We start from the raw sequence: 22,695 nt of genomic DNA, 5'->3' as shown, positions 1-22,695 counted from the left end.
TGCAGCAATCATTGAGGCTTGTACTTTTGTTCAACATGGCATGATTAGATCTCTTGTGTATTCACTATTAATGAATTAACATACATGTAACAGATAACACCTCAAACATGACTGACCAGTGCAGCCATCTTTGTTACTATCAAAGACCAAACAAATTGACATTGGTAGCACAAATTGCTGTATGAAGTGTACCTACATGTAACAGTTTCCAAAAAAGAGCAATGTCATGATGAATAAGATCAAATAACTACACACTGCACAATTATGTGGAATGCAAAGTCAATACTGATTGACAAATGACATGGATTAAATTATACACCTAACCCTTGGGTATACTAGAAAGTATCCTGGATCTGCCAAAATACAATGTACATCAATTTTGCCATGCAAAAATATGGTGGATAGTGAGTCCATTAGAATCCACCAGTTAGGTGGGAGTAAATCTGTTGAGATCCTGAATCCACCAAAGCCCCCCAGCTGCTCAACATGGAGGTATCCTGAATTCATCAAAATCCTGCAGTATATACATGTAGCTATGCTTCATGTCCTGAATCCATCAAACTCCCCCAACTGTTTCAATCTCAAGGTATCCTGATTCTGCCGAAATCCTCAAAAACAAGGGTGTGGATTTTGATGGATTTAGGTTCGTTAGCGTTTAAGAACATTTTAAATATCAATTCATAAATACCTCAGACAGTTTAGCTATTCCTATTGGTCGAGAGCCCGTCACGTGGCCGGTCTTAAACGGATGATAAAGACATGGCTAGCTGGTCTTAAACACTTTTCCAGTGTCACAATAAAATGTGGACTCCTAAAAATCCAGTGCCTCTTACCGTTTCATTGGTTGAACGTTCACAATCCTCACGTAGGCATGCGCAACACTACAAGCGAGTCAGAATTTTATAGTTCTAAATTCAAAACGCAACGCCCCAGGTGCATTCTGCGTGACATCGCGCAGAACATGTTACGCGCGCGTCAATCTCCATAAAAGGGTTGTTTACATCTTACTCGCCAGCTGAACACTCCATTATTTTGCTAGAGGGATGTTTCAAAAAGCATGAAGTGAACTTGTTGAACAAAATCGGGATTTTTTGAACGAATTATTTGATATTTTTTTACGGATAAGGTATTTATGAATGGGAATAAATATGTGCTCGGTCGGTATTTATCACTCTGTTTAATACCGCTTAGAGTCTGGGTGCTGATAATTACCCTCGCCTCCGGCTCGGGTAATTATCAGCACCCAGACTCTAAGCGGTATTAAACGAGTGATAAAAACCTCCGGAGCACACATTTATTCCCTTAATGTATCATCAAAATGAGGCATACTATTCAAACTTCTTTCATATTAACCAGCAGTATAAGCCATCATATATCTCATTTAGGGTCAAGGAAATACAGAATGTCACCTCATCTACCGGTACCCTCTAAATGTCCGAACAAAACTTGCCTGAAAATGCCAAAATTAACAGTGACATTGTAGTACTCGTACTCGAGTACATTTTATCTCATTTATATACTTGTTCCAAAATTGTTTAAAGTTACGGAATTTTAAACACAACCACCATTTTAAGGTTCTGTCCACGGATCACAAAAAAAATTGAGTGTTCTTTCAGCAAAAGTGCGAAACGAAAACAAATCTCATAGGGATGTATGTGAATTGTTTTCATTTTGCTGAAAGAACGCACACTTTTTGTGATCCGTGGACAGAACCTTAAAACGGTGGTTGTGTTTAAAATTCTGTAACTTGAAAAGTACATGAGTATTTGAATGATTCTTGTACTAAAAGAAAGCTTATGAATTGGGCTTTCATATCGTAGATTTTGAAAGTGCTACATGCTGAACTTTAATGAAACAATGGGCCCGACCTTCGGGTTTCGCTTTTTTTTACTCGCCCTGTATAAGGGGCAACAACTTGGCATAAAGTAGTTATGACTTATGGCTCACCTTCACATTAACATGACTTGTCTGTATCTGTATTAATAATTGAAGTCCTTAGGTTCGGACAATTCCACAGAACTGGATCACAGCATATTTTCCATCCAGCATCCAGTCCTTGTCGCCAGCCTCAATTTGTTCAGAAACGCCCTCCTCCAGTCCCACAATGACGTCAGCCTTGCTGGTCCGCAAGGCACAGTGGGGTGCAGGGTGGAATCCGCATAGTGCCTCGGCATAGGGGACGGTGTGCTCCCACTGCCGGTCGCCAACTAACTTCCTGTAGTTCAGATCTCCCTTCAGGAGGATCAGATCCGAGTTGGACAGTTCGGCATGCAACTCGGGGCTCACTGACCGCATCTCGCTGAAATCATGCGGTGTTGTCCAGAATGGATGACCCTGCAGGATCCAGGATCCATCTTGCAGTCTCTGTGTCCATTTCTGGCCAAGACTTTGCAAAAATTCATTCTCGTGGCGTTCCAGGAAGTCGAGGGTGTGCTTGAAGTCACTGTGCCCCACGTCAGACACGAACCAGGGCATGTCTTTGTCATGCATGACAACGACATCCACAGTCCGCAGCGCAAACTCGGCCAAGCACAAGTCCGTGAACAGCTCAAAGCCTGCGTTGTCTAACACGATGTCCAATCGGACCCGCCCATTCTCAGCTTTGTGCTCCCGGGCTTTCTGCAAGACCTGCCACAGTTTTTCAGTGTCGTCCACAAGAATTTTATCCTTCAACACCTTGAGCTGAGATAGCGGACTTATCTTCTGTGAGTTTTCAACGCCAGCTGAGATGGACAAATCACACTTGTTTCCCCACAGAGCGATCTGCAAAACAAATCACAAAAACAAGCTTTTTGGATAATAATGAAGTTTGACTTGAAGCTACCTGCTAAAAAAAACTAGCTGCTTTTAATTCTTGTAAATATTGATTGATTCAGCAGGGTTGATATCTAACAAATTCCGGATGAATTATGCATCCATTTGGTCAAAACTACATGATTTCTGACACTGTACATGCAGATACGCTCCAAAAGCAGAATAAAATTGATTTTTTTTTTGTACATTTTTTTTGACTAGCAGCAACTTATGAACTTACGGGAGTTTTCGGCATTTGCCTGCCTTTTTCAGCACTAATTCATGATACGAACTGGGTATCCCTTGTAGTCCCACTGTTTATCAGGGATGTGAAATCTCAGCTTTAAAGCTGATTTCAGCTTTTTTTTGTTTTGGATTTCAGCTTTTTCCCTCACTTGCTGTGTACAAAAGTATAGGAGATTTCCAAAGTTCAGCTTTTTTACACCTTTTTCAGCTGTTTTCAGCTATTTTTATCAGTGGTTACTCACACCCCTGGTTTATCTGATCAGGGGTGTGAGTGACCACTGAAAAAAATAGCTGAAAACGGCTGAAAAAGGTGTAAAAAAGCTGAACCCTTGAAATCTCCTATACTTTTGTACACAGCAAGTGAGGGAAAAAGCTGAAAAAAAGCTGAAATCCAACACAAAAAAAAGCTGAAATCAGCTTTAAAGCTGAGATTTCACACCCCTGTCTGATCCTGAAAACGCATCCAGGATATCCTAGACAATGGGGATCTGGGCAACAATTAAATTTGTTATACCTCTGTCTTGAATACTGTATTTTCATTGGCCTAGATCGATCACATGTTTAGTTTATAAAAAGTCATGGCACACTCCCTGTGGGATATCACGTGCGTGATATCCCACAGAGAGTATGCTATGACTTTGTACGTATGCGGCACGTACGGTGTAAAACGCTTGTATCGTTATGAGTGGGAGCAGCGAACCAGCAGACGATCAGCTGTTTCGAGCACGCGACATGCATGTGAGTTGCCGTTAGATTGTCATGATTGTTGTGTTTACTGCCGTTTGTTTTCGTGATTTCTACATCAAAATCCAAAGAATCCAAGACAGAGGTATAACAAAACAATTGTTGACTGCTGTGATGTGGGATATGATGTTTTGAGCGCCCTCGGGCACATATGCGCCCCTCGGGTGTTGAAAACCTCATATCCCACATCACAGCAGTCAACAATTGTTAAGTAGCCATGATTACAAAACTGATATCTTCTAGTGCATCAATATATTAGTGGGAAATTTTACACCATAAGTTTGTTTTACCATATCATGAAGTGGGGCAATTTCATGGTGCTGCTTAATAATTAGCAGAAAAGTTGTGCAAACCATAGCAGAAAATCTTGCTGACTACTTTCTTGGTTGTGCGCGCATGGACATACATCACAGATTTTAAGCAACTGAGCTTAGCGTGCCTTTTGCTGTGCTTACTGCTGACTGTCTCCATGAAATAGACGGAGGCTCGGTCAGCAAAAAATTGTGTGCTTCACAGCGCCACAAATTTGGGCTCTGGTTTTTAAGAATGTGTAGTGAACATGTGTAGTAATTCCACCAGCCTCACCTGAATAAATTCAGCAAACAGGTTGTACACATTTCCATTTTCATCTGAGGTGCTGTCTAGATACTTTGCAAGGATAACAAGGGCATCCTGGGACTTCTCTAAGGCTGTGTCCTTCATTTCTCGGAATGGGTCAAAACTCTTCAGATGCTTGCTGGATGTGGAAGGAAAAATGGGAACAAAAGCAATAGCAATGTTCAGTGTTTCCCCTGGCTAATGAACTGAGCGCTCACAAAAATGCACGTTGATTCCAAAAACACATCGAAATTGTGAGTTCACATGGAGGTCAAGGAAAACGCTCATAAATTACACAAAATGAAAATTTTTCAATTAATATTTCCTTTTTTGTAAATCTTCTTCTTCTTCTTCCTTACAAGTGCAGACTTCATGGGTGAAGATAATCGCACTGCCAGAAACACCGGGGCGAACCCCTTCTCTTAGCAATAAGTGTACTGGGTTCTTTAACGTGCATTTTACATTATACAACACACGGGACCTACGGCTTTACGTCCCATCCGATCGCGAAGGACAAAGCAATTATGGTTAAGTGCCTTGCTTAAGGGCAAAAGTGTCCGGGCCCGGGCTCGAACCCACGCCACTGTTGCCTCTGAAACACCAGAACATGAATCCGGTGTTCTTAACCGCTAGTGCCATGGCAAAGATACATGTAGGTGGTGATATTGACAAAAAGTGAGTGAGGTGGTCACTGAAAGTAGCGAGGTGGTCACTGAAAGTAGCGAGGTGGTTACTGAAAGTAGCGAGGTGGGCCACCTCACGTTTGAATGGGCAGGGGATACACTGGCAATGATGATTGATGATAAATGAAGGCGGGACAAGATGAGAGACATGATGTGATTATTTGTTGTCATTCTTTGTTGGCTATTTTTTGTAAGTGGTGTTCTTTTTAATGGATATCGCCCAAGGCCAAGGATGTCACAGGTGTGTTCAACCTACCATCATCATTTATTTCACCCTAACCTTCCCAAATCCTCCAAAATGGGCTTCGTGCGCCAACGAAAGAGGGCGCCCTTTTACCTAGCAACGATGTCCCGTCTGCGGGACATTTAGCTGGTTGACGCGCACCGTTCCTTGTGTGTGACGCACGTTCACCAGGGGATTTGTACTATGTACACGCAGTGCAGTGGCAGGCCGCACATCGCGGCAAAATTGTAGTCGGGCAAGATGGCATCAGTCGGTTACCCCCAACTGTGCTTTCTTTGCCGGTGAGGGGGTACTTGTGAACGGAGCGGATAGTCTTTGCAAAATGGAGGATTTTGCAGCATTGAGGCTATATGGCAAAAATGTGTGGTTGACTTTGGAGGATGCACTGTGTTAAGGTCTTGCGCCGGACCTTGTGTTGTTTATGCCGAGCCATGCATAAATTTAGGCTTCTAGATTATACTTGAAATCCTCCGCACTGCTCCAGGATGTCACTGGCTCTGCCTCAACATATTGCCAGTGGCTGCTGGAGGATTTTGCAGGAATGAGGCAGTGGTCACCCCTCCAAGGACCGCATTCAGGAAATAACAGAGGATTTTGCAATATTTGCATTTTGAGGCTGTATGCAATTTTCACATGGAGGCAGTTGGAGGATTTTGCAGGATTGAGGTTACATCCTAGCAAAAATGCCTAGGGAGCTGGGGTTAAAGCAGGAAAAATAGGAGACGAAATAATGCATGGAGGATGGAGAAAAGTGACTTTGCTGCCTTATAATTGATGTCTGCTTATTAGGGCCTACTTAACCTGGCAAGTGAAATGTGCAAGTGTCACAATGCCAAATAAGGAAGCATGTGCAGTTTCAGAGGAGGAACTACATGTAAGTTCATGGAACTGTAGCTCCAACACAAAAGTTTACGCAAAAACCACTTCTCTGACAAGTGTACATTTCACACGTCCCCTCTTTATTAACTCTAACCACGCAGGCCCTTTTGGCTAGGAGCCATCCCCAATCCCGCAAAATCCTCCGATTGCGGCCACCGAGTACAAATTGGATACAGCCTCAATCCTCCCAAATTATCCATTATTTCTTGCATTTGTGCAGTTGAGGAGCGACCACTGCCTTCATCGTTCAAAATACTCCAACAATAACTGTGAAGTCTGTGATACATTGAGGCAGTGGGGATGATTTCCAGAAGCAGTGCGGGTGATATCAAGTATAATGCAGGCCCCAATTATTCATGGCTGAACATAACCAATGCAGGGCACAGCCTACGACCTCGAAGCAATGCGTCCCCCAAAATCAACTGACACTTTTTTGCCACTCGGCATGCTCGGCCTCAATCCTTCAAACTCAGGACTCCAAACCGCCTGGTTGATTTTGGAGGATTGAGGAGGATTAGGGTTGAGCATTATATATCCCTACCTTTGCATCCCCAAAATCAACTAACTTTTTGGCCACTCGGCCTCAATCCTTCAAACTCTTCCAAAACCGCCTGGTTGATTTTGGAGGATTGAGGAGGATTAGGGTTAAGCATTATATATCCCTACCTTCGCATCCCCAAAATCAACTGACTTTTTGGCCACCTAGCCTCAATCCTTCAAACTCTTCCAAAACCGACTGGTTGATTTTGGAGGATTGAGGAGGATTAGGGTTAAGCATTATATATGCCTACCTTTGCATCCCCAAAATCAACTGACTTTTTGGCCACTCGGCCTCAATTAATCCTTCAAACTCTTCCAAAACCGACTGGTTGATTTTGGAGGCCTGAGGAGGATTAGGGTTAAGCATTATATATCCCTACTTTTGCATCCCCAAAATTAACTGACTTTTTGGCCACCTAGCCTCAATTAATCCTTCAAACTCTTCCAAAACCCCCTGGTTGATTTTGGAGGATTGAGGAGGATTAGGGTTAAAGGGAAAATACAACATTTGCAAACATCAAAAAATAAAACTACCAAAACATTTTGAAATACCTTGCTGGACTGTTAGTGAATGACAGTGTAAAGCATCCTGTAAAATCATGGCACTTGGTATACTGTCATTTTCAAGAAAAGTGGTATTTTTGTATCAATTTCCAACGCTGGTCGGCCGACCAGTGTTGGAAAAACTGGCTTTTTTTCAAATACTGGCCCCAATTGACCATCGCACTTGTTTGCAATCAATTACACACCTATGAACGGGTACAAGCCAGCTAGACTGGTTCCCTGACCTTACAATTCCCCAATGCATGTAAACTGCTCTGTTTCTTCTTATATGGAGTCAGGGAACCAGACTACAGGAAAATGATTGTTTTTCTTGGTTTTTATAGCATTTTCGAACCCAACACCTCAAAAAAGTCAGTGTAACTATATTTGCTATATATTTCCAACCCCCAATTCCATCCATTTCTGAAAATTACAGCAAAAGCAAATGCTGTTTATTCCCTTTAAGCATTGCACATCCCTACCTTTGTCTGATGTAGTCCACCATCCTCCGATACATGTAGCATTCAAAGTAGAGCCAAGGGGACTGGAACCAGCTCGGGGGCTGCCCGCTGTTCCTCTGAGTCTCCTCCTCCAGGTAACGCTGCCATATCTCACTGTCCTCGTCCTTGTCGCTCACCAGAGGAAGGATGGGCTTATCCGTTTGCATCTCGTTCCTGAGTTTGGCAAGGCTGGCGACGATGGATTTGCAGTCCCTTGCTCCTTCCTGCAGTAAACAGATGGAAGGAAAGGACTAAATTGAAGAACACTAACTCCCTAGGCCTTTTTGCTAAGATGTATAGCCTCAATCCTGCAAAATCCTGCATTTGACCTCATGGGAAAATTGCATACCCTCAATCCTGATAAATTCCTCCACTGTTTCTTGAATGGTCTGTAGAGGGGTGACCACTGCCTGAATCCTGCAAAATTCTGCGACAGTGACTGTCAATATGTTGAGGCTTGGCCAGCGACATCTTGGAGCAGTACGGAGGATCTCAAGCATAATCCAGGTCTATATTTATGCATGGCTGAGCAAAAATAACACACGGTCCGGCCCAAGACCTAGTTGACAAAGTGCATCCTACTTTTGCCATGTACATTTGTAACCTCACTCCTCCAAATTCTTCCACTTTGGCAAAGAGGATTTTGAAGGATTCAGGGTGGTTAGGGTTTAAAATTCTATTCTTTTTCAAGACTGTCAAGTAAACTGTATACTTCCATTCGGTTAATATCTCATCAATTGTGTGGATGAAAATAAATGTATTTGGGTATTTCCATGCCAAATCAACCAAATTTAACCCTCCTGCTGACAAAAGTCACAGACAGTAACAAAAATCAATACTCCTACCATGCAATTTACACAGGCTAGGGCCAAAAAAATAATAGTTCTGCTTCCGGTTTCCCTACCTACCCTATTCTGACAGCCCCTACCCTATTTTTTTTATGGGCAAAATGAGAAAAAAAACACCCAAAACCATCAATTTCTAAGTTTTACCCTTGACTACACACAGACGCCTCCATATGATTGTACACCAAAAAAATTGGCCCAAAAAAAAAAAATCCCTACCTACCTACCTTATTTTCGAATGCCATGTAATCGGAAGCAGAACTATTATTTTTTTTTGGCCTAGTCACCAACAGTCAGATCAGTTTTCGTGCAAGCCCTGTGACTAGTCAAATTCAGTCAACAGACAAAAGCGGGCAAGTGATGGGCACAGCTGGCTTATCAATCACCTGCAGTCAAAGCATAGCTGTATCAAGTTACATGTACATAAACAGTCACAGCCAGTCAATCCTGCTTTGTGTAGGCCGGGAGCTCTTAACTGCTAAAAACAGTCACTTGATTGATTTTGACTGAAAGGACAGCTTTGCAAAGAATGTATGTTTGCATAGGAGGGTTAACAGAAAAAGTAACTCGACTGATTCATATTGGATTCACCTTCATTTAGAAACACGCTGCAAATTTGATCTTAATAGTCAGTGCTATGAGTCCAGAAAAAAAGTCATGTTCCTTTTACCTACAGAGCGTGCAAGCTGACCTAAAAAACCTGCGGGATTTTAGGAGAATATAGCGCATCCGGGAACCATATATAGGATCTCCGACATGTGTCACAACCTTTCTTATGGCATATATATTAAGTGTCCTGACTGGGCCCATCCATTCAAGGGCAATAAATGGGTACTTCAAAGGAAAAGAAAGCATTACAATTTGCGACAAATTGAAACCATTGCGAATTGATGATGACTCTCATAAAATTAAAATTGTTGACCTCAACTACCGTTTGAACAACTGATCACGCAGATAACACTTGGGTAAATTCAAACAGGGGAGTCTGTGACTAGACTAATCAGTGTTTGGTACCAAGATGTTCACATAAAAAGTGAACTTGGACTGGTGAGACTTGCACGCTCTATTCCAAATGGTGTAATTTTTTTTTTCTCATTTCAATGTGGGCAAGTAACTTTACAATGCAATTTTTCAGCTGATAAATAACAGAACTGCACTGCACTGTCAAACATCAGAAAATTCACGGACATTACGAAAGTAAATAAGCTAACGTGACATAACACTGGCACGGAAGATACAAATGCATTGAAAGGGATTCCACCGGTTTCCAGACTTCTCATTGGTTAAAAACAGTCACATGATGTACAATGACATCATTTTCCAATTCTCTATAATCAATACTGCAGATTCTCGTTTACTGCATTGAAATTGGTCATTTCTCTACCACGTCACCACCATTTTTCTCATCGCATACTCGTAAGGTTTTCTATGGTTTTTTGGCCAAAGTGCCGTAATTTGATGTTATGGTGGTCTTTCTTCGATTGTTGTACTTTTCAGGAATGTATTCAGGAAATGAATCATTTTGTGGGTGATGTGGAATATGTCTGTTTCTGCTCTGTTCACAAGCACCCCCTCACCGGCAAAGGAAGTACAGTTGGGGGTGACCGACCGACGCCATCTTGCCCGACTGCAATTCATTTGCCGCAAAGCGCGGCCACTGCGTGTACATAGTACAAATCCCCTGGTGTACGTGCTTCACACACAAGGAACGGTGCGCGTCAACTAGCGAAATGTCCCGCCCATGGGACGTCGTAGTTAGGTGAAAGGGCGCCCTCTTTTGGTAGCGCACGGAGCTCATACACATAGGCACGACTGATATGCAAGAATGTTGCGAGTGTAAAGTGCAAGTGAATGAGTGCACATTCACATGCATGTGTGCGCATACAATGCTCATTAAATAATTCACGACTTTGACCCGAGAAGTTGACCTTGCCATTGCGCGTAGTAACAACGCGATCGACTTATCCTACACCGTCAGTTGGCGACGTTTGTAAGTGTACCGAGTACTACTGACCGATACGTTTCCAACACCTCACCTCTCCATATTGTTGCGTTGCCTTGATGCGATATGTGTACACAGTGTCCACCACTCTCGTAAGGATTACTGGCAAGCGATCTCTGATTGTGTAGTACGCAAAAGACCTGAACAGAATGTAAAAGTGGTCACTCATGTCAGTAAAATATTTTTCAAAATGGACTGAACAGTCACCTGCAATGTGACTTTTGAACAGAACTCGTAAAATAATAGAGGTGTCCTGAAGATAAAGGTTACCAAAAAAGCTTCAATTTGAGGTACCGCTTCAACAATAGAATATTCATAATTCCAAAATACAGGCCATAGCTTGATCTCCAGCTGACATGCTCATCAGGAATCCTGATGAGCATGTCAACTGGAGTTACTAAAGCCTCTCAGACTAGTGATACATGCATCGGTACGGGTTGACGAGGCTAAACCGACCCAAGACATTCATTTTATAAACCTAATCCCAACCGAATCCAAACTGAACTACCTAAAACCGACCCAACCCGACAACAATTCAAAGAAAACCGACCCGAACCGACCCCAAAAAAAGAATATTTGGCTTCGGCAAATGTGTCCGCTTTTTGCACCTAAACTTGCCCGCTTCGAATAAAAAAATTGTCCACTTTCAGTAACTGAATCAAGCCGTGCGGCACTCACAATATATCACCTACTGGTGGGCCTACATGTTACAGACCGTTCGTCGAGAGAGGCAGACCGCAACCCATTTTTTTATCGCTCCGTGCACAGTGACTCTGCACTAAATAGTGCACCATGTGAATTTCCATGCTGTTTTGGTTCATTTCTGTTTATTTTGGGTTATCCAAAATGGCTCAACCGATCTGACCCGACCCGAAAATCACAAACGCAAAACGGATAATGACCCGACTGAAATGATGGATAAAAACCAACCAGACCAAACCCGACCCGAAGTCAGTTTCGAGTTAAGTCAGTTTTCCATTTGGGTCGGGTTTTCACAAAACCATGATTTAGACCATTGCACATGTTGTCGTTGCAGTCCTGGACTGGAGGCTAAACACTTGCACATTTTACAAAAAAATTTATCGTCAGACCCCCTGAAACGACAGGGTCTTATTTTGACAGACCCGCATTCAATTTACATTGGACAATGTGCGCATTGCAAGCGTTACCAATGCCAATGAATTATGGTGACTCGATCGAGGATAAAGAAATTTTTTTCAGAGGAAAATTATTTGGTTTTTGTTTAAAGGGGCTGGATAATTTTGATCATCCCTCAGCCAGGGGGGGGGGGGGGTTCTTAAAATCTCGGCCATCGAACATGTCGAATGACAAAAAATTTGAAACTCGGTAGGGCCATTTGGGGCAACATATGGGACCCAAAAAATTGGACTGGTATGTGTGTAGCTACATACACTCTACACAAAAAAACTTGAATAAAGCGCCCTCATCGGACAAAAAATGCTGCACAAAATTCCCATGTATACGTAGTACCCTTTGCATAGGGTGATGGTAGCCTTTAATTACAGAAAAAAGACTTTCTACAGAATTATGTCGTGCGCTAAACAGTTAAAAAAGTCTACAGGCATCTACCCTGTACAGGAAAAGTCTACACGCATCTACTCTGTACAAAAAAGGGTCTACACGCATCTACCCTGCACAAAAAAGTCTACAGCATCTACCCTGCACAAAAAAGTCTACAGCATCTACCCTGCACAAAAAAAGTCTACAGACATCTACCCTGCACAAAAAAAGTCTACACGCATCTACCCTGCACAAAAAAAGTCTACAGCATCTACCCTGCACAAAAAAAGTCTACACGCATCTACCCTCCACAAAAAAGTCTACACGCATCTACCCTGCACAAAAAAAGTCTACACGCATCTACCCTGCACCAAAAAAGTCTACACGCATCTACACTGTACAAAAAAGGGTCTACACGCATCTATACTGTACAAAAAAAAAGTCTACACGCATCTACCCTGCACAAAAAAAAGTCTACACGCATCTACACTGCAGGAAAAAAAGTCTACGCGCATATTCACCGTAGGAAAAAAGTCTACGCACATCTACCCTGCACAAAAATAGTACCCATGCGTGTTGTTTCTACAGGGTATGTAGACCTTTTTTGTACAGGGTAAATGCGTGTAGACTTTTTTGGTGCGCAGTTCGGATGCATCTAGATTTTGTTTCTACAGGGTAGATATGTGTAGACCTTTTTTGATCAGTGTAGATTAATGATGTGGAAACTCGACCCGAAACCGACCTCGGGGCAGTTTAGCCATCTTTTGAAAAAAAAAAAACCCCGAAATAGCCGAGCGCACTATCAAGGTCCCACGGTATTAATTTCTCCAGTCGGATGGGACTGACAGTGAAATAGATACATTGTAACAGTTTTCATGATACCGCGTGATGATACCATGCGTTTGTTCAATAAGCGGAGTTACTCTCGATCAACCCACTGAGTATGACAGAGAGAGAGACAATGGTTTTGCAAAAGAATTCATGCAACGTGGGTAAGGGCAGGCACCAAAAAAGTGATCACTTTGTCCAAGCAAGGTATTTTTTCGGGTTTTTTCGGGTCGGGTCGGTTCGGGTCTATTTTACCTTCCTTTTTGTCGGGTCGGGTCAGGTCGGTTTGAGGGAGTTAAGATCGGTTTCGGTTCGGATTCGGTTTATATCTCTAATGTTTCGGGTCGGTTTGGCCTGGTAAACCCGACCCGATGCACATCATTAGTGTAGATGCGTGTAGACTTTTTCAGTACAGTGTAGATGTCTGTAGACCTTTTCTGTACAGTGTAGATGTCTGTAGACTTTTTCTGTACAGTGTAGATGTCTGTAGACCTTTTCAGTACAGTGTAGATGCGTGTAGACTTTTTCAGTACAGTGTAGATGTCTGTAGACCTTTTCAGTACAGTGTAGATGTCTGTAGACCTTTTCTGTACAGTGTAGATGTCTGTAGACCTTTTCAGTACAGTGTAGATGTGTGTAGACTTTTTCTGTACAGTGTAGATGTCTGTAGACTTTTTCTGTACAGGGTAGATGTCTGTAGACCTTTTCAGTACAGTGTAGATGCGTGTAGACTTTTTCTGTACAGTGTAGATGTCTGTAGACTTTTTCTGTACAGTGTAGATGTCTGTAGACTTTTTCTGTACAGAGTAGATGTCTGTAGACTTTTTCTGTACAGTGTAGATGTCTGTAGACTTTTTCTGTACAGTGTAGATGCGTGTAGACTTTTTCTGTACATGTAGATGTCTGTAGACTTTTTCTGTACAGTGTAGATGTCTGTAGACTTTTTCTGTACAGTGTAGATGTCTGTAGACTTTTTCTGTACAGTGTAGATGTTTGTAGACCTTTTCAGTACAGTGTAGATGCGTGTAGATTTTTTCTGTACAGTGTAGATGTCTGTAGACTTTTTCTGTACAGTGTAGATGTGTGTAGACTTTTTCTGTACAGTGTAGATGCGTGTAGACTTTTTCTGTACAGTGTAGATGTCTGTAGACTTTTTCTGTACAGTGTAGATGTGTGTAGACTTTTTCTGTACAGTGTAGATGTCTGTAGACTTTTTCTGTACAGTGTAGATGTCTGTAGACTTTTTCTGTACAGTGTAGATGTCTGTAGACTTTTTATGTACAGTGTAGATGTGTGTAGACTTTTTATGTACAGTGTAGATGCCTGTAGACTTTTTCTGTACAGGGTAGATGTCTGTAGACTTTTTCTGTACAGTGTAGATGTCTGTAGACTTTTTCTGTACAGGGTAGATGCCTGTAGACTTTTTGAATGACGCACGACATAATTATGTAGATGTACCGGTACATGTAATTTTTTTTTCTGGAATTATAGGCAATGGGTACTATGTAGACATGGGTATTTTGTGCAGCATAGTTTTTTTTGTTTGATGAGAGCGCTTTATTCTAGTTTTTATGTAGAGTGTATGTAGCTACACACGTACCAGTCCAATTTTCTTGGTCCCATATGTTGCATGGTATAGGTAGGGCCTACATGCATCTATAGAGCAACTTATCATAAACCAGATAAACATACCCAAGAAATTTCATGACTATAGGTCAAAGGGTTTTGGAATTATGGCTAATTAATTATTCATATGCACGAATGGTTATACTGCTCTGTGACACTACATACATAAAATTAAGTCACACCGGAAAATTTTTCGTTGCGCAGCAACCCGTGGTCCGATTTTTATGTTTCGTGCATATCAAAAGATGAGCAAGGCTCGAGGCTAAAAAGTCATAACAGCTCCGGTCGCGATTTTTTTTTAAGGCCACTACGAAAAAAATTGAGGCCCCCCCCCCCACCCGGCCCTTTAGGGTTAAGGACATTTTATATCATCTGCATACGTGTGAGAATAATTGTACTTGTAGCATGTAGCAGTGCTACAAACACAGACCTTGAATTCATTTGTCTCAAAACTGGCTGGGTATAAATTAATCTAGCAGATTTTTTAAGTGCAGCTAGCAGAATTTTGTCAAAATACGGTCGCCTGAACAGCGCCCTCACCTCATGCCTAGCTAGCTAGCTAGCTAGCGCAGCCTGCGGAAAAACGTAAAGTCATGAGTGCAGCCCGCGAGCACGGGCAGGGGTACTCGCTGTCGAGTAGCCTACATTTACAATAAGATTGTTATAGTATGTAATCAGATTAATCCAAACTTCACTAAATTTATCTTAACTATGTCTTGTACTTAACGCTAATCGATGAATGTTAAAAACATATGCATTACCCTTTGAATTTAGCTGAAAGTCTTTGCGGAAGTGTGCTGTTCATGCTGGACGACATTTTCGGCTAGTACCCCCGGGTAAGGTCGATTCTTAGTATCCGACAATTTCGATATTTTCTTGTGGAATCGTCTATTTTCTCATTATGTTTGTACAACAAGCGGTGCGCGCCCTAAACTTAGCTTTTCGAAAAAAATGATAATCGATTTCACGTGGCGCTGGCTTGCACTTGCATCTGCGCGCGGTGTCGCCCCAGCCCTTTGCTATGTCCCAATGTTAAAAAAGGTGGTAGGTCCAAGTTACCCGGACGAATGACTGACCATCATCTGCATATAACCCTGTGCTGATAAAAACAAAAATGGTGGCATCAGGATTAATATTTGCATATCTATTTCTAGTTCTACCCAGGCAAATGTTATAATAAGAAAAATTCAATTGCCCCCTCCCCCTCCCACTTGCCTCCCCTTCCGATCCCCTGCACTTGCCTCCCTGCGACACCTGTTCGGGAAAACATGCTGGGATAAAAAATCTCATACCTGTTAACTTTTATAATTTGTTTCCTTATTTTATCTGAGGGATAGCAACTCAACAAATAGTCATGTCTCTCCATTAGCATCCATTATAGTTAGTAACAAGCGTTGACATTGTCTATTGCTCCTAGTCCTACTCCTAGTCCTACATATTTTGACCGATTTCAACCAAACTTTGTCAAAAGCAGGTATCGGTAGCCCAGCCCCAACATGTCACATGACCAAACTGGGGTCAAAGGTCATCATGGAGTCACTGGGGTATATAACCTGATTTTTTTAATCAAGACTATTTCTGGAAATAACATCATGCATGAACACGAATTTGTTGGCCCGCAGCTTCTGAGATCCAATGGAGCTTGTTAAAGGGAAAATATAACATTTGCAAACATCAAAAAATAAAACTACCAAATCATTTTGAAATACCTTGCTGGACTGTTAGTGAATGACAGTGTAAAGCATCCTGTAAAATCATGGCACCTGGTATACTGTCATTTTCAAGAAAAGTGGTATTTTTGTATCAATTTCCAACGCTGATCGGCAGATCAGCGTTGGAAAAAACTGGCTTTTTTTCAAATACTGGCCCCAATTGACCATCGCACTTGTTTGCAATCGATTACAAACCTATGAACGGGTACGAGCCAGCTAGACTGGTTCCCTGACCTTACAACTCCCCAATGTATGTAAACTGCTCTGTTTCTTCTTATATGGAGTCAGGGAACCAGACTACAGGTAAATGATTGTTTTTCTTGGTTTTTATAGCATTTTCGAACCCAAAACCTCAAAAAAGTCAGTGTAACTATATTTGCTATATATTTCCAACCCCCCAATTCCATCCATTTCTGAAAATTACAGCAAAAGCAAATGATGTAGGCCCTATATTCCCTTTAAGTTGTTTTCAATTGTGTATTGGCTAAAAAACCTTGTGAACAGGTACATCTACCCATGACCCTGTCCCATACATTCCAATTTAAAGGGGCACTAGGCCCTGAAATCCCCGAAAATGTTATGTTTTGGATTGTTTACTTAGCGTATTTCAAACATCTGGTTGAAAGGAAACCAACCTAATGTCTTACCGTTCCCGAGAAAAGATGAAACAAAACTGCTTGTTTACACTGGACATGACGAAGTACGAATATGTTTTTCGTGTCGTTCTCAGTGTACGATATCCGTTGTGTGTCTCGGAAACAGCAGTGACCAATCACCAATGCAAAAAAAGTGGTTTCTTCAATGTCCGCAAAAGGCGAACACTTTACGAATGAAATCACAACTAGCATCCAAACAGCTCGAATTTATGGGGTCGCAAAACTTCAAAAGTGGACCCTGAAATTCGTTCTCGCACGCATAATAAAGGAATAACACAAAAACGCCCAGTTTTGAAAGGATAGTTGTGTGGATGTTTCTATCCTAGTTTTAAATGTTTTTTCTGGTTAACATAATCTCGTTCAAAGCGCATTTTGTAGCCCAATTGGGCTGTTCCAGGACCTAGTTCCCTTTAAAGTAATTGAAAACCTTTTCTGTGTTCCAGCAAGATGAATGCAGATACTGGTATTCATATGGAGCCATTGCACAGGCGGCCAGATCTGATGGATGCCAGTGTGGAATTGTTGAATGCCCAATGGCCTCGCAGTAAAGCAGCTAGGTAAGCAGTGTTCTTCTGTACTGTGTAAATTCAGCGGCATATCTAATGGGGGAGGGGGGGGTGTGGCATTGTGGCTCCAAAAATCTCACCATTTCGAGGGTAATCAGTCATCAGAACTACCTTTCATGACGTATTTTTCACCCATGTGATTATACAGGCTCCACTCTTTGGACAAGTCTTGCGAAGGCCTACCCTATTCTCTTGTGATGGTCAACGCTAACAATGCGGTGATTGGCTACTGCAGATTGGCTAAAGTCATCAGTGTACCCAGCAGCGTACTGATTGAGTCTGGTGAGGCCATTGACAGAAACGTGGATTTGTAAAGAAATCTGGGATTTTCGGTTATTGCAGATAATTCGGGCGATTCACAATGCAGTGCGCCACCAAGAGTTTGCCATGGAGAGTCCAGTTTTCAAGTTTACGGTCGACAAAACATGGCCCATTTGAATGAGTGTCAGTAGACAACGAGCTAATTTTTGTTATAGATTGGGGCATAGCGTTCAGCCGCCTTACAAAAAAACTCCGTATTGATAAAAGGCAAAGAAAAGGGCAAACAGATACTCGAATCATGCTTACGAAAGTAATGACTAGAAAAAAACTAACAATTTCAAATATCCCGCGCTGCAAGTTTGTCGATTATTTCCCACAATGCACCGGGAAAAATGAACTCTCCGTGGCAAACTCTTGGTGGCGCACTGCATTGTGAAACGCCCGAATTGTTTGGTCATCCATAGTGGTGGTTCCTGAAAACCTCCGAGGACGAGGCTTGGGAAGACGGGTCATGGATCTGGCTGAATCGCATGCCAAGAGGCAAGGCTTCACAACGATGTACCTCAGCACCAAAGATAAGCAGGACTTCTATGCGCACCTGGGATATGAATTCTGTAAAGCAGTCAACACATTGGATGCACAGGTAGGAAGAGAAGACGAAGACTGATCAATTTTGGTAAAGCTGGGTTTTCAGAGAGAAATGATCCCATATGTGTCACTGAATTACAGTGGCTTTGATCATTAGCGTAGGGAGAAGTTTTTCAAGGAGGGGGTTTGCCAAAAAAAAATGTCTCCCAAATTTCAATACGCCGGACGGCTGTGTTGATGGTTTAAACCAGTGTCCGCCCGATAGTCTGAAGGTTTGATAGTCCGAAGGTTCTTTAGTGCGAAGGTTCGATAGTCAAAATGCACAAAATTCCCATAAGAGGGGGTTCGTTAATTCCGAAAATGAAATGAAGTTTGTTAGTCCGAACATTTGAAGCAATATCTGCAGGTTCGTTTGTCCGAAGGTCCATTTGTCTGCAGAAGGTTTATTATTAGTCTGAAGGTTGGTAGTCCGAAACGAAAATAAGGTTCACTAGTTCGAAGGCTCTTTATTCCGAATCGACAATAAGGTCCGATAGTCCGAATCGACAATGACTAATAAACCTTCGGACTAAAGAAAATTTGGACTATCGAACCTTCTGACTATTGGGCTGTTACCATTTAAACATGGACCACAGTGTGCCATGCACAAGTGGGCTGTGTGCAGAGAACACATCGAGCAAGTTAATCCTAATGCACAGCTAACCCCTACCTCCTCCGCCTTGTTTTTTTTTTTGGGGGGGGGGAAGGGGGTGTTAATATTTTGCAGTTTGTATAAAAGTCGTTTTGCTTTGGGAGAGTGGTGAGGGGATGGCTCCCTTGATGCCCATACAAGTTACACCGTAGATATTCCATTGGGTAGATATCACCAAAGTTTATCAAAAGTGAAGAAAATGTTGATGCATGTACATCATTAATAATGTCATCTGTAACATCATTGTTACATTTGAGGCTTTTGGGGATGACATCCCACCTTGTTTTTCTTTTCTTTTCTTACCTTGAAGATGATTGAGACCTGTGACGCCTTCCCAGCTGGTTGCAACTCGACATCCTTGAAGTCTGCTCCCTGTTCCATGAACTCCAAATGCTCGGCAAGAGACAATCAACCTACCTCAGGCTGTCAGCAAGTCTCAGGATGCGACTGTCCCAAACCAGCTGATAGCATCTCAGATGGTACAGGCCCAAATCCCGACCCCAAATCTGAGACAGATGGAAGTGCTCCATCTGAAAATGTTCCCCCTGCTCCGCCTCCCCCTCCCGTGAAAGTGTCCAAGACCCCTGCAACGGTCGTCTACTGGATGAAAAAAGAGGTCACATGAGGGATACACGGAGTCAACAACCAGAGACTTTTATTACTGTACAGTACTAATTTCAATAACTCTGATTCTGGAATTTATAATTGGTTCTTGTGTTTATCAGTTTAATTAGGTCTTAAGGTGAGGTTTTAAGAAGGTGCCTGTATGTTATGTGTCAACCCCCCCAAAACACCTTTTCTTGCCACCCTTTTCAGCATTTTATGGAAATTGTGGCCTGTCGTTATTCATTGCCCGTGTCTTGGACTTGATTGCCCTTATATGACCTACCACAATTAAATTCACTGCCGCTGGTCAAGTAGATGAATCTGGTATTTCGACTTAAAAATCCTGTGAAGAGTCATGATTACTGCCATTGAGAAATTCCTTCATGACCCTACACTGTTTTCTCTCAAATAGTTTGTGTGGATTGTGAGGAGGGCCAGTTTCAGTCTTCCAGCATTTCTTTAGTACTGGAGCTGGAGCTCCATCAGTTTTCTTGCCACAGTATTATACGGTTCTCCCTGAGTAACATGTGGTCCATTTGAAAAGAATAAGTATCATTAGGAATTATCCAGTCAACGTCTTGGAGGCAAACTATCTGTGTAATAGTGCACGATAAAATGCCCCAACAGGACCAATGCAGAATAATTTACTTCTTGTGATGTCACTTCAGTGAAAAAATTACAGATAGCGGCATACCTTTTCTTATGTCTACATTTGAATACTTCTACATTTGAAATTACATTTAGTTGTAACTCTGGAATGGGTGCTTCCTTCTGCATTTGTCCCTTCAACACATTTTCTTCTTTGCATAGCGCAGACTTGTATTATCCTAGCAGGATTTCTTCTGCGTTACAAAATTCAGTCTATCTTGAGGTGTCATCCTTTTAAAGCTATAGTCCATCATTTACAGCCATCCGAAAAAGTAACTGGCGTATTATTGTTGAAAAACATACTTGGTTGAAAGATAGTATGTGGACTAAACTCCCTGTGAAATTATTCTTTCTGGCAAGCTATCATTATGAAGTAATCAACGAAAGAAGGCCTTTCCAACGGTGCGTCTTAAGACACACCGTTGGAAAATTTAAATTAGTAGTTCGTTTTGTTATTCGGCGCAGCGCGACGCACAGGTGCGCTAGGTTGCTATAATTCGTCGGATCAGTGCGCGATATCGCGTATAGCTGCAATTCAAAACATGATTCAGCAACTTTTGATTTGAAATTGAGATCCTAGAATGCTGTTTTTCTCGGTATATACAGCTAAAGCTGAGCTGAACCTTCATCGGGTTAGTTGTTCAGTATCCTTCATTAGATTTTGAACACTTTTGTTGCTTCAAACGAACAAAATGCACAAATTACAAATGATGGACTATATCTTTAAACTGCTGATATCAGAATATTTTTTGCCGTACCTGGTCTTTTACCTTCATATGCTATCTTCCATTTACTGGATATTACAATTTGGCTTTTTTCCCCTGCACTACGGTGCAAGAGTTCCATTTATGTGCTCTACAGGAAAAGTTGGGATGCTTTTTTTCATTTCCTATACAGTTTGAAGGGTTTTACAAGACTCAAAATTTATACGCCAATTCTCTGACAGCTGTGCTGTCATCATGTGGGGAGAACAGTAATGTAGTATGCTCATTCCATCACAAGTCTATCAAAAGCCCACAGGTACTGAGCAACTTAAAGGAATGCTTTGCACAGATCAGTTGAATAGCTTGTAACTAGACTGTAGGACTTGTAAGAGTGCTTGTGATGGACCGGACTACAACACTGGTGGGAAGACTATCTGGCCGTGGTGACCCTTGGAACCAGACATCTGTAATAACCTTCCTTGCTTTTTCAAAAATTGTCTCTTCTGTAAGGAAGGTATGTCCCTTTAAGTGGCCTCAATCACAGAGCATGATTTGTACCGTTGCACCATCCACATTGATTCTCCAAACATTCAGGGTGCTCTTTCACAGAACATCAGATTTGCCTTAATTGGTAACTAAGTGGTATCTATCAGTATCAAATATTGCTGCTTCTGTTTCGTCTGATGCATAATTTTGTTTGACAGGTTCATTTATAGCAGTACGTTTCTCATTGTTACACTTGCTGCTTATAAATAGGATAGGGTATCGTTTCATTTTGTCTGATCAGTTCGAAGTGGGGGACAGCCTTCGCTTTGGGACCTTGATTCCACTTGACTTCTGGTCTTCAAGTAGACTTTTCTTGTGTTTCGGCACAGATGAGCTTTGCCTTCAGCTGAAGTCTGCAGGATGTCCAAGCTTTGTAGCTCAAGCCCTTGTTCCGCAAGAGTCTCAACTTTGTAGCAAGTGCAACATAAAATTCTGGCATCTGCAAATCCATATTTATCGCGGTATCATTCCTTCAGCAAGGCCACTGCTGGCACTGTGGTGTCAGTCTGCATTATGTAACTTTGAATCCACTTGACTTTTGGTCTTCAAATTGCACATAGAAATTCGACCTGTTCTGCTTCAGCAATGCTGACTTTTGCGTTCTATTGAAGATCAACCTTCCTCTGCTGGTGTCATAGCTCAGGTAGCTCTTGCTGTAGTTGTCTCATTAGAGATTGAATATTATTACAACAAAAAGGGTCTGGCAAAGTGTCAATCGGTTTAATGCCAGCATTTCCGTTACTATTCCCATGTCCAGGGCAAAACTAATATTGATTATTGATTTACATCACTCCTACGCAAATTCCATCTTTATGAATATTCCCATGCCATTTTGCCTTTTAGAAGGATTCTTCTAGGATCCAAACGTCAGGCTACCTAGTATACTATTAAATGTATCAAGTCACTCCCTTCAGTTTGGAGTTTAAAAAAAATTCTTTCTCATACAGTTGTGCAATTTGTTATTATTGAAATGCGTATTTGGGATAAAGAGGCAATAAACATATCTGCTTCATGGCCTTTTGTGCTGAAATATAATATGAAATACGGATTCATTTATAAAGTTTACCATGTAGTCTTCCTCATCAGTACGTTGTCTATTATTTTCTTTGTAATAAAAACTAAGTTG

At 41.8% G+C, this 22,695-nt stretch overlaps 2 protein-coding genes across 3 annotated transcripts; one reads left to right on the top strand and one right to left on the bottom strand.

Moving 5' to 3' along the window:
• Window positions 1-1,915: 1,915 nt before the first annotated feature.
• LOC119740549 (damage-control phosphatase ARMT1-like) lies at window positions 1,916-15,459 on the bottom strand. The gene is made up of 5 exons (XM_038215893.1): window positions 15,353-15,459; window positions 10,651-10,756; window positions 7,752-7,993; window positions 4,369-4,519; window positions 1,916-2,763 (listed from the first exon to the last, which is right to left on the bottom strand). The coding sequence occupies exons 1-5, from the start codon at window positions 15,406-15,408 to the stop codon at window positions 1,996-1,998; spliced, it is 1,323 nt and encodes a 440-aa protein (XP_038071821.1). The 5' UTR covers window positions 15,409-15,459; the 3' UTR covers window positions 1,916-1,995.
• On the top strand, window positions 15,306-20,339 carry LOC119740550 (N-alpha-acetyltransferase 80-like). 2 transcript variants are annotated; one of them, XM_038215894.1, is made up of 5 exons: window positions 15,306-15,427; window positions 17,403-17,516; window positions 17,674-17,807; window positions 18,251-18,429; window positions 19,376-20,339. In XM_038215894.1, the coding sequence occupies exons 2-5, from the start codon at window positions 17,407-17,409 to the stop codon at window positions 19,688-19,690; spliced, it is 738 nt and encodes a 245-aa protein (XP_038071822.1). In that variant the 5' UTR covers window positions 15,306-15,427; window positions 17,403-17,406; the 3' UTR covers window positions 19,691-20,339. The 2 variants fall into 2 exon arrangements, with proteins under 2 accessions (XP_038071822.1, XP_038071823.1); XM_038215895.1 differs by lacking the exon at window positions 15,306-15,427 and adding an exon at window positions 15,592-15,708.
• Window positions 20,340-22,695: the final 2,356 nt, after the last annotated feature.

This window comes from Patiria miniata, unplaced genomic scaffold (assembly GCF_015706575.1).
Source record: "Patiria miniata isolate m_02_andy unplaced genomic scaffold, ASM1570657v1 HiC_scaffold_5, whole genome shotgun sequence".
Classification (NCBI taxonomy): domain Eukaryota; kingdom Metazoa; phylum Echinodermata; class Asteroidea; order Valvatida; family Asterinidae; genus Patiria; species Patiria miniata.
This window is presented reverse-complemented; position numbering and strand designations above follow the sequence as displayed.

Coding starts and splice junctions, on each gene's coding strand:
- LOC119740550 (XM_038215894.1), top strand. CDS start 17,407: ATGAATGCAGATACTGGTATTCATATGGAGCCATTGCACAGGCGGCCA. Junction 17,808..18,250: donor CAGCGTACTGATTGAGTCTG/GTGAGGCCATTG, acceptor GGTCATCCATAG/TGGTGGTTCCTGAAAACCTC. Junction 18,430..19,375: donor TCAACACATTGGATGCACAG/GTAGGAAGAGAA, acceptor CTTACCTTGAAG/ATGATTGAGACCTGTGACGC.
- LOC119740549 (XM_038215893.1), bottom strand. CDS start 15,408: ATGTCGTCCAGCATGAACAGCACACTTCCGCAAAGACTTTCAGCTAAA. Junction 7,994..10,650: donor CAACGCAACAATATGGAGAG/GTGAGGTGTTGG, acceptor TGTTTACTGCAG/GAAGGAGCAAGGGACTGCAA. Junction 2,764..4,368: donor TGTTTGCTGAATTTATTCAG/GTGAGGCTGGTG, acceptor TTTGTTTTGCAG/ATCGCTCTGTGGGGAAACAA.